A 12038-nucleotide genomic window follows, 5' to 3' on the forward strand; every position below is an offset into this window, starting at 1 on the left:
ACTATTAATCCTCAGACTATTATCATTGACAATTAAAGCTCTTTAATTATCATAAGACTGAATACGGGCAAAGGTCCGTAACTTATCATTTGTTCAGTTTGTCAAACCCCTATGTGATTGATATCGCGTGTAGTATGATTAATTTCTTTGGAATTGACTATACTTTCGATCCGATGGATCTGGGTTAACAAAGTTCAATAGCAATAGAACATCATCTTACTAAAACTCTCCAGCTCCAGTTAGGTCTACGTTTTCACTGACATGAGTTTACATGGCCAAAGTTAACTCGGCTTTACTTTGATACCTAATGATATGGGTGAGCATTAAAATTGCACCAACTGACCTGAGTCAGGTAGTCGGGTAATCCTGAATTGCGCCAACTACTCCAGGGAGCCACCCGATACGGTCCTTAACTAAGCCAAGTAGCGGACCTTTTGACTGTATAGTTGAGTAGGTTAGGTTAGGTTAGGATATGTTAGGTTTGGATGACACGTAAACAAGGACAATCCTTCTGCCGGCAACTCACCCCTATCTGGCTTGGGCCGCCAACCGCATGGTAAAAAGCATTAAGCGGTTTGAGAGAGCTTTGCCTGTCAGTTCTTAGGCAGAGCCACCAGCGTTGCCATGCAATAGCATAGCAACGCTGGTGGCGCTGCCTACGGATTGACAGGCAAAGCTCTCTCAAAACACTTAATGCTTTTTACCATGCGGTTGGCATTCTGGGTTATAGTAGTACGTTTTTTGTGCTTGGGCTCGGCGCAACTAAGGAACATTTTTTGGGACCTTTTGAGGGCTTGGCGCAATCAAGGAACTCTTTGGCGCAATTAATGCACGAACAATGATATTTTAGATCTTTTAGATCTTTTAGATCTATTTTAGATCTTGAGCATCGGGATGAACACAAGAAATGGATGGATAAACAAGTTTCCTTTACACAGGATGAGACAAATTGTACGAGTATTGGTAATGATACTGTATTGAGCTCGAAGTAAATTAACCCATATTCTATCAAAAAAGGTTTATTGAGCGAAGCTCTTATACTTCACTCCTGCTTTTGTTTTACAAATACATACTCCTCCTGAATGGCTGAAGTGATCTGCACTAAATTTAGCACAATTATAGTAGCCAATCATGGGAAGGTATGCATCTGAAATGGTACAAATCGGACCACAGGGCTTTACCCTACGTGAATTTAAACTTTTAGAAATTTAACATAGGCCTTAAGGGTTAGTTGGTCGCCATGGCATTATTTGCAAGATAACAATAAAAAGGTAAACAAGAGTAACAACATTCGTCAACAATTAATTTTAAGAAAAACACATTACAAATTAGTACAGAAAAAAGGAAGAACAATCGGATTAATATCGTTGATCATAATTTACTACAAAATGAATAACCAATAATTAGGGTCGCCGGAATTAGGCTAATGCACCATAGCCTACTCCAAATAGCCATTCCATTTATGCAAATTAAATGTACCATTGAGTTTGGATTCAGCAAGTATACATTCACTTTACGTGAATTAGACGTACCAATAATGCAGACTTTTAATACTTCAAATAGGAATTCTATTATTGTGAACCAAAGATACCATTGACGTGAACCAGACCTACCCTTTGGATAATGAAAGTAAAAAATTAATTTACGTTATCCAAATGTGTCATTGAGTTTGGATGCTGCAGTAAACAATTTGTTTACGTGAACCTGGCGTTTTATTGAACTTAAATAGGGCAAATATATATTCCATTTGTGTGAAACAAATATATACCATTGACTTTGGATACTGCAAGTAGATTTCTCACTAAACGAGAAATAATAATGAATAATAAATTTTATATGAACCAGATCATTGACCCTGTTCATAATTGACTTTAGATACTGCAAGTATAGATCTTATTTACAAAAGAACAGATGTAGCATTGACTTTGGAAAAGTATTAGATTAATATGCTAGCTCCACTCAATATTGCAAACAGACAACTGCATACTCTACAAAAATTATCTTAAATACTAAATAGATTCGCATTGTATCTTAAGTTGATTCGAACTCTTAGTTCGATTGCCGTTATAAAAGTCACGATTTATTACAAGAGGAGAATACTGTTTTATTTGACCATGTTATGGGTTGAATAGGAAAGCGATATTCTGTACATAGGACAAGAAAAATATTTGCACGGATTTTTAGGGTCCTATAAAGAAAGTGAGTGTTGTGCTCGAACGAAACTTAATTCTACTAAGCAATGTTACTACAGAGTAGATAATTATATTTACACTACAAACATTAACTTAATAGATTATTGCCAATTAAAATCATGACGCTACTGGGTGTATTTAGAACTCAAATGGATGAAGGATGAGTGTTGTATAAAGCTGTGTAGGTTTTTGTCGTACTGACTAAGATCAGCTGTTTTTCAGTCAGGATTATTTTTTAAACGCCCCAATGATCAAGGACATTTGGGCCCAGTTCTGATCTATCAGCATCAGCAATATTCTAATGTTTCACGCAATTGACTAACGATCATTTGATTCCCAGACAATCGCTAAAACCACTAAAATGAACGGTATCAGCAATCTGACACATACTTTCTCCCATTAGCTTATCAACAACCTACCATGGGTAAGCGGTGGTAGTACCTATGATATTTTATGAGGAAAATCAAAAAAGTCGCCATAACTTTTGAACCATAATTTGTACAGCATTTGAGAATGCAAGGGCCATAACACACTAGATTTCAAAGATAATTGTTCTTGATTCTTGATAGAATCCTATTGTTCTGTTGTTTATGGGAAAATCATAATAAAAATTAGAATTTCCAAAAAAATGAAAAATCTGCCTGGAGATACCATGGACCTACATACTAAAATCAAAACCGGACCACAGACGTAACCTCTAGCTTTGTACACATCCACACACGCACAGACATCCATGTAGCAGCAAACCTAAGTACTCATTAACATTTATGTTATTTAAATAAATCGTACTATTCTTGTGAAAATCCAACCAAGTAAATGGAAATTTGCTATTCTTTAGGTTTTCGGTAGTGGGGCTACTTGTTAACTCAAATAAATAGTAAATTCTTACCTTAGCAATCTTCAGTCGGAAGTTTAGGTAGACCAAATGTTTATTCTAAAATCCACCCGATGGGTTTCGTAGAAATGTTGACATTTAACACAAACACGACACACATTACAATTGACATAAATAATATTCGGAGTTTAGGGATAAAAACCATGGTTTTATAAAACAGTGGTATAACCTCACTTCAGTCAAGGAACACGCTGCCGGCAGAACTAAATTTGGTCTACTCATTTGGTCTACCTAAACTTCCGACTGAAGATGAACCTACGGGTTCGAAATTAATATCGGACAACCATAATACGGATTGCTAAGGTAAGAATTTACTATTTATTTGATTATATAAGCAATCCAGAGGCTGAAATGATAGATGACTTGTTAACTATTGCACCGTCACATAATCAATACCTAATAAAAACTAAGAAATAAACAACTTTAGACAGTGGTGCGTTCTGTGAGTAGTTAAATTATGTTCTTCTTGAATACAAAATTGGTTACAGCTTTACTGACGGAATATCTACCTCAGTATCTAGAAGTCCAATGATAAGGGAACAAACTCAGTAGGACTAAAAATCGACACATTTTTTCGAGAACAATTGACACCTATAACCTTTTTAAAGGATAACTTGGTTTGAAAAGTTTTTAAAACTAAAATGCGATACTTACAAGGTAAACTACCTCTTTGGATGACAAGGCAGTACAAGGCTTCTATGATGTAAGCCTACCTCTAACTATCACAATATGATCTGACTGACACTGACGACGCGCAGGCCAACATCAGAGGTCCAAAGTAATCAAATTCCTCCGCAATGGACTGTCATAACTATACCTAACCCAATCAGCTGGTGAGTGCAGCGTTTTACCTTGTTTGAAACTTTCAACCGCAGAGGGTGTATACGCACACTAATGTTGTTTTCACTCATGCGTTTCGATTTTGGAACTTGTTTGGTTTCACTTTACGCATACCTCTGTTAAACAAGCGGTTTATAATCGGATTAACCGTCTCTGTCCAGGCAAAATACGTCGGTTTATCCGCCATAGATTTTACGATCGAGCTAACCAGTCATTGGCTTGACTAAACAATAGATAAAACGTACTTTTTTAGTACATTCACATCCTTATGGATCAGCCGAATTTATTGTTAGTACCGTCCGATGCACTGTAGAGGTCGTGTTTTGTTTCAATTTGTTTCTTGTTATTTCAGTGATTGAAAACCCCGCGTAGCCAAATAAAACGACATAATCATTAACAATAACTCGTCCCATAGTTATATAACCAGACAGTAAAGCACAAATCAGGAGATTTAGAACAGATTCGTCAACACTAACACTTGCAATCACCGCGTCACCGGACATGAACTAGACACGAAAAACGAGCTTCAAAATTTACGATGGGATGAGAAATCTGCGTGTGTTGGTTAGTCTATGACGAAACATAACCCATTATATATACAGTAGAAGTTTGCTGTTCTCAGATATTTTAAATATTGAACACATTTACGATTTACAAATTGCATCTTTTGAATAAGAAGGCCACCATTATTTCACAGTGCGCTTTCTGCTATGTAAGGTTAGTTTAGTTTATTTCAGTTTAGTTGATGATAATGACATGCAAGGTAAAGTTTACAAAATCAAAAGGTGAATTGTTGAGGCAAATTTACAAATACGTCAATTTGTATTCGTGTGCTGTTTTTCTTGCTAATTTTCCAAAAGGCCTAGTAGGCCACCTTATCATTACACCAAACATTACTAAACGGAAACAAACTAACCTAAAGGGCTCTTTTCGAAAATAGCCTACGAAATCATTAATAAAAAGTGTTTACCTTGTTGGAGCGCAGAGTGACTTTGCCGCCACATCTTGCGCAACATCGGATGTTGCAGTAGTTGCACATGTGGCCGACGCCGTCCGCGAACTTGGTCTTGAGGCAGATGTGACAAGTGGCGTCTAGCTCAACCCCCGCCTTCTTCTGTTGCTCAGAACGCTGTCGGATCGTCTCCTCCAGGACTTCTACTTCGTCCTGCTTCCGCCTGCAACATAAAATAAACGTTAAGCTGCTGCATGTAATACGAGTACGAGTAGTACGGTTGTAAGAGGTGTAACTATAGTCTCAACCACAACTCTTCGTATCCAGGAGTCACTAACTTATAGCCAGAACAGTAACGTTTAAGAACCGTTTAAAGAATGATGAAGTACTTAGGTGGCTCAGTTGAAAGCAGACGCGTGGGCTCACACGAAATTTTATCACTACAGTTCACTCTTGTACTGAACCAGCTTACCACTTGCTTTGCTGGATATGTTCTAAGCTTGAGGCCTATGTGGACTGGGCTGTCAGATACAATGTTAGAATATGCAACTATCCTCTTTTTTAAATGATAAAGGATGTTAGTACTAATTCCAACATAGCAGCAATTAGGGTAGCCTTTACCAGACGAAAATATTCTAATAGGTGTAGTAATAGCTGATTGTAGCTCATATGAGCTTTTTCAACGTCACATCAATTCTCATCAGACAATTTCCATACGTTTCTGTTTTTTCAGGAGCAGATTTTTAAGATATCTGTGAATTAGCCTTGTATCAAGTATTCTCTGTAGCTGAAAAGTGTTTACTTCATTCCCTTAGCAGTGCGCAAACTAAGAAGTATGATCCTCTAGTTAGTTATGGTAAATGTTGCAACGGTTACTTCTCATCCTTGGCTCCCAGTGCTGAGTCATGTTTCTCTTCTTCTTCTGACGCCAATAACAAAGATACATTAAAATGAGAGTATGGCAATCTTGTTTGCCCCAAGCATGCTCGTCTGCCACGACTTCCAATCTGATCAAATGTTTTACGTGGAAGAACGAGGTGCAATAAAAGAATATCTAAGAAAGAAGACGTGTACCTGGCAAAAACTCATTTAAAAGCAATGAATCGCTAGTCATGTTGTCTTGTGATTGTAGGATAATCAGTTGAAAAAAGCATGAGTTTGAAAATTCTACTAGGTAGAGGCAGAGGAACCTGGAAAAGTTGAAATATGAAAGAGGCGAACTAAAAGGAAGGAAAGTGAAAAGAAAATCCGTCCCAATGATCATAGTGCATCGGTGCCAGTTTAGAGGGGGAGCTGTGTAAGTGGTCACAAAAGTTCCCGGTTTAGATGAAGGAGATGACCCACTAAGTGGAATTTGGAAGATTGTTCAGTAACTGGCTCAACGAATTGCCTTGTGAACAAGTCTCTGATTTGGATGGAGGTGATTTATAGGGAGGTGTTAATGGGTAGTACTCCAATAATCTCCCTCCCAAAAGAAAACGTCTCAAGTTACAAAGGTCGGGTACTCGGGTTCAAATCCCGCAGATCACCAACGGCCTTAGCTATGTGTTAATACCACATCTTCATTTTTAGTAAGAAGTCATCTGTAAACGTTTCCGAGCTATACATAGCCTCCTTGGATTTTGAAGGGAAGACAAAAATAAATACCTGCTCTCCATGGACTTTGGTGAAATATATGAAACGTTGGGTGGATGAGAGCTAACCTGATGATCAGAGGGTAGCCGGTTCAATCCTGAGAAAAGTCAGAGCGAATTGCCTCTGCCTAGTTCAAAAGTGGACCAATGTGTCCTTGGATCTTCGGTGTTTTAATAAATGGACCTGAATAACGAGCTAGCATATTATCTTAGTCACAAATATGTCACCTCACTACATTCTACAATCATCATCCAATCATATTTGTCGTAAAACGTGCTCACTGTAGTCATTGGATTAATTATTTAATAAACTGAATTCATGAAAGGTTGTGTATTTCCTGTTCAAACAAAAACTCAATCCAAATACAAAACAATAACACAAAACATATGTTGAACAATTACCACATGTTATTAACATATTAACTACTACTGTCATCCCTCCTTCACATGTAAAAACTCTCGTCTTTTAATATTTTCTAGCTGTTTTGAAACATATTTATGACCATCAAAATAAGGTTGTTGGTCGTAGATGGAAGAAGAGTCTTTGTCCTCCAACTCATCAGCCGCCGAACTGGGGAACCTATGTTACCTCTTGGTGTGTTAGGTTATGGTGATGAATAAGTGCAAGATAAATATCGGACTGTTCTTCTTGACTTGACAATTTGTTTTCCCTCCTTGGACATACCTCTCAGCTAGCCCATTGGATCTGGTAAAATGAGGAGATGAAATTCTATGATTAAATTTCCACTCGGATACGAATTTAGTAAATTCTATAGAAGCAAAACATGGTCCTCCATCAGTTCTTAGTTCATCTGGCATACCATGAGTTGCAAAGTACTTTTTTTGGTGTGTAAAAACAGTGATGCTACTTTGGTTCCTTAGACTTTCACAGTCAAAATATCCTGAGTAACTATCAGCAATTACTAAGAAATCATTACCTCCACATTCAAAAACATCAGCTCCGATGAACTGCCATGGCCTCACTGGTACTGTTTCTTGAAGGATCACATCTTTAGGTTTATCTCGTTGATTTGCTGCATACATTGCACCTTGCTACGTATTGTTCAATATCTCTTTCCATATTTATCCAATACACAATATAGTCACGTGCTGTATTAATCCTTTTAACACATTTGTGAGGATGGTGAATATTCTGCAACACGTTAAGTTTCATTTCATCGGGTATAATCAAACGGCTTCCTTTAAACCAAAAGACCATCATAGCAACTTAGTTCTTTTCTGAAAGTGAAATATTTGACCAATTCCTTGTCAACAGTGCTTCTTTCTTCGGGCCATCCTTTCAATATTATTTCCTTCAATTTAGAAAGCTCTTTGCATTTTCCAACACTAGTTCTGATTCGAGAAACTGTATCAGAATACATAGGAATTATCATTCATTCGTGATCTTTTGCAAGTCTTTTTAATTGTTACTGTGAATGCGTTGAATCATCCATTGAACACTACATTCTTAATTCCTTTGAGCAAATCTGACATAATATACTGGAACACTTCAGGGGCCGATACCAAACCAAAGGGCATGCGTAAACAAGAGTAGCGCCTCCAAGGTGCTAAAAAAGTTAGTAGTTTGGATGTTTTCTTCGTAACTTTTATCTGCTAGAACCCTTTTTTAAAGTCTAGGATGGTGAATAAGTAGAACCATTCAATCTAGCTGAGATGTCCTCTAATGTAGCCAATGGTTAATGTCTAAGGTTTACATTTTTGTTTAGATCAGTTGGGTCAATGCAAAGACATATTTTGTCTCTTTTTTGGACTATGACCATAGGAGACACACAAGGAGTAGGCTCACTTACCGGAGTAATAATCTTGTCTTTTACCATTTGGTCAAGTTCTGCTTTCACTGCGTCACGTATTGGATGGGGTATTCGCCTGGGTGGGTGTATTTTGAAACTAGGATTTTTCATAAGATCTATGCCATAGTCAAATGACTATAAACACCTCATATAAGCCACTTATAGACTGATCAACTATACCAGCAATCCGTTTGACAAACCCTAATGTTTCACATGAATACTCTTTCTAATATTGATTTATGTACATACAATTACAAAAAAAGTTTCTTTATATGAGACTTTTTGGTTACAACTGAATAGATGGCTTCGCCCAAACCTGGCGTTTTTTTTTTTGTTTTTTTTTTTTCAGAAACAAGGCAGTCAACTGTGTATTGTTTTACACCATAGTTGTAAATTATTTTTCTCTTGATTATTTTTACAAAAAACTCGGTTTTTATAGTTAGTTTTTGTTTTTATAGTCATAAATGAATGTGCGTTAGTATTCCGTTATGCTCAGTTACTTTCAGACTTGATTTGATGTGTAACGTGGTAACTATTTAGACTTTTGAAATGTCATAACCTGTACCGTTTGATTTGTTTACGTTTATCTATCATTTCTCTTTTGAAATGGCCGACGAAGGTGTGAATTACACCAACTCGCACCTCTCTGACCACAACTACTCCAATACCGAGGGTTCTCTTTCATCTGAAATCATCGATGCTATGATTGATTCTCCTAGCAAGATAAACACGTCAGAAGACGATACAGACAACTGGCAAACGATTCCCAAACGCAGAAACGTTGGAGAAGTTTCTAATAGAAACCAAAAAAAGGCCAAACAAGACATGAACACGCCTATTGAAGTTAGCAACAGTTTTGAAGTATTAAATGTAGATAATGAAGACATGGACTCTAACATCCCGACAAATTTTTCTAAAAAATCATCAGAACCTAAGCCTCCACCTATTTTTATTCCTGATGTGGGTAATGTGAAGGCAATGATTCAAACATTTGAATCTGTCGTTGACACTACTGCTTTTGCCTACAAATGCATAAATAACAATTCAGTTAAGATTCTTCCAACATCTGCTGATATTTATAGAAAAATAGTGAGAAAACTTAACGAGAGTAATGTCAGCTTCCATACATTTCAGCTTAAACAAGATCGAGCATACAGAGTTGTATTGAAGAATATGCACTATTCAGTTGATACAGAAGAACTAAAAGAAGCACTACGACAGATGGGTCATGAGGTAAGAAATATTTCTAATGTACTTCATTCAACCACCAAACAGCCACTGTCAATGTTCTTTGTTGATTTAGAGCCTAGTTCAAATAACAAAGACGTCTTCAATATTCAGTATTTGTTACATGCTAAGATAACTTTTGAACCCCCTTATAGGAAAAGGGAAATTGTTCAATGTAAAAGATGTCAACAATATGGTCACACAAAAACCTACTGTAGGCATCCATTTAGATGTGTTAAATGTGGAAAAGAACACGATACAATCAAATGCACTAAAGACAATTATGCACTACTCCTGCAATATGCGCCTTGTGCGGAGGAGATCATCCAGCAAATTACAGGGGATGCATGGTCTTCAAAAATATCCAGAGTCGAACACATCCCCAGGCTCGAGGAAGAACTACCGTACCAAACCAACCTGAAGTTGCTCAATCATCACATTCTGCCTCTTCTGACAATCTAACACGTCCTGACGTTTCGTATGCGGAGGCAGTTAGCAACTCACGAGTAAGTAACAAAACTAAACCCAGCACAAGGTCTGATAATGTGAATGCACGCACGCCAAGTAATGCTTCTAGTGATGCATCCACAGAAAAGTTAACAAATACAATAACTTCATTCTTTGATCGGTTTGAAAAACTGTTTATGCAACAATCTCAACAAATAGGTTCCTTACTTGACCTACTTACAACTGTTCTTAAAAAGCTCAATTAATGGTGAAAACCTTGAAGATAGCCTTGTGAATGCTAACGGCTTGGCACAGCGATGCCAAGAATTAAAACTGTTCATTGCTAAACATAAGTTGGACATTATTCTTATTTCTGAAACTCACTTTACTGATTTAAACTTTTGTAAAATTCCAAATTTCAGTCTATACAACACTAACCATCCTAGCAATAGAGCTCATGGAGGTTGTGCTATCTTGATTAAAAGTCATATCAAGCACCATGAATTGCCAAAATATCAGTTCGATTTCATCCAAAGTTCATCTGTTGTAGTGGAGTTTGAGACAGGCCCACTTACTATAAGTTCTATTTACTGCCCACCTAGACACAACATTACACGCCAACAGTTTAATGATTTCTTCTGCACTTTAGGCTGTAAATTTTTGTCAGGAGGAGACTACAATGCCAAACATCCTACATGGGGCTCCCGTCTGGCAACTCCTAGGGGTCGACAACTATTGCAGTCAATCCAAGAACGGAACCTTGATACTCTATCGACAGGCGAACCGACATATTGGCCCTCTGATCGTCAAAAAATACCAGATCTTCTTGATTTTTTTGTTACAAAAGGTGTATCCCGAGATTTTGTGACAATCGAGCAATCTCTGGACCTTTCCTCAGACCACTCACCTGTAATTTTAACGATCGCTTCAAATGTTATATTCAAACCTATTCCACCACATTTATGCAACAAAAATACAGATTGGAATTATTTTCGTGAATTAATGGATCAAAATTTAAAGATTTCTGTGTGTTTGAAGAGCGAAGAAGATTTGAATCTTGCTGTTGAACATTTCAACAAAACAGTTCAAGACTCCGCTTGGAGAGCAACTCCAGACCAGAATAAACATAATTTAAAATCAGGAATACACTATCCAATTGAAATTAATAGGAAAATTGCCGAAAAACGCCGACTCCGTAGAATATGGCAAAACTCTAGAGACCAGACGGATAAAAGAAATCTAAACAGGGCCACTCAACAACTAAAAAGGTTACTGTTTAAATTAAACAATGACAGATTTCAAGATTTCACATCAAACCTTTCTCCATCTGAAGCTAGTGACTACTCCCTTTGGAAAGTTACAAAAAACTTAAAACGTCCACAAATTTGCATTCCACCTATTCTAAAAGAAGACGGTTCTTGGGCCAAAAACAACATCGAGAAAGCAGATGTATTTGCTTCATACTTCAAGGAAGTGTTCAAGCCATATAATATTAATTCAAATGTTGAGCAAGAAATTTTGGAATTCCTCGATTCTCCAAATCAACTTGATTTACCAATAAAATTGTTCACACCATCTGAAGTAGCTAAAGTGATAAAAGACGATTTAAACGGTAAAAAAGCCCCCGGTTATGATCTGATAACAGGTAAAGTGTTGAAAGAGCTTCCTAGAAAAGGAATTGTTTTCCTTACAGTACTTTTCAATGCAGTTTTACGCCTTGAATACTTCCCAATACAGTGGAAGGTTTCACAAATTGTTGTTATTCCGAAACCTGGTAAACCTTTAAATCAAGCATCCTCGTATCGGCCTATATCTCTTCTTCCTGTGGTTTCTAAAGTTTTTGAAAAACTTTTCTTAAAAAGACTCCAAATTATAATTGATGAAAAAGAATTGTTGCCTTCCCATCAGTTTGGGTTCCGCCGAAGGCATTCCACCATTGAGCAAGTGCATAGAATAGTGAATGTAATCAAGGAAGATCTTGAAAATAAACGTTTTTGTTCATCTGCTTTTTTGGACGTAGCCCAGGCGTTTGATAAAGTC

At 37.1% G+C, this 12038-nt stretch overlaps 1 protein-coding gene across 8 annotated transcripts in view; it reads right to left on the minus strand.

Annotated features, from left to right (window-relative positions):
• The window catches only part of LOC128991613 (regulating synaptic membrane exocytosis protein 2-like), an 81988-nt gene that overhangs the window by 61585 nt on the left and 8365 nt on the right, over nt 1–12038 (minus strand). For all 8 annotated transcript variants that reach the window (XM_054414650.1, XM_054414652.1, XM_054414655.1 and 5 more), the window contains exon 2: nt 4898–5102. In XM_054414650.1, coding sequence (XP_054270625.1) covers nt 4898–5102 — 205 coding nt within the window. The remainder of the gene's footprint in view (nt 1–4897; nt 5103–12038) is intronic.

Source organism: Macrosteles quadrilineatus, unplaced genomic scaffold, assembly GCF_028750875.1.
Source record: "Macrosteles quadrilineatus isolate MER2022 unplaced genomic scaffold, UCM_ALF_1.0 Scaffold_4__1_contigs__length_99947679, whole genome shotgun sequence".
In the NCBI taxonomy this organism is placed as follows: Eukaryota; Metazoa; Arthropoda; class Insecta; order Hemiptera; family Cicadellidae; genus Macrosteles; species Macrosteles quadrilineatus.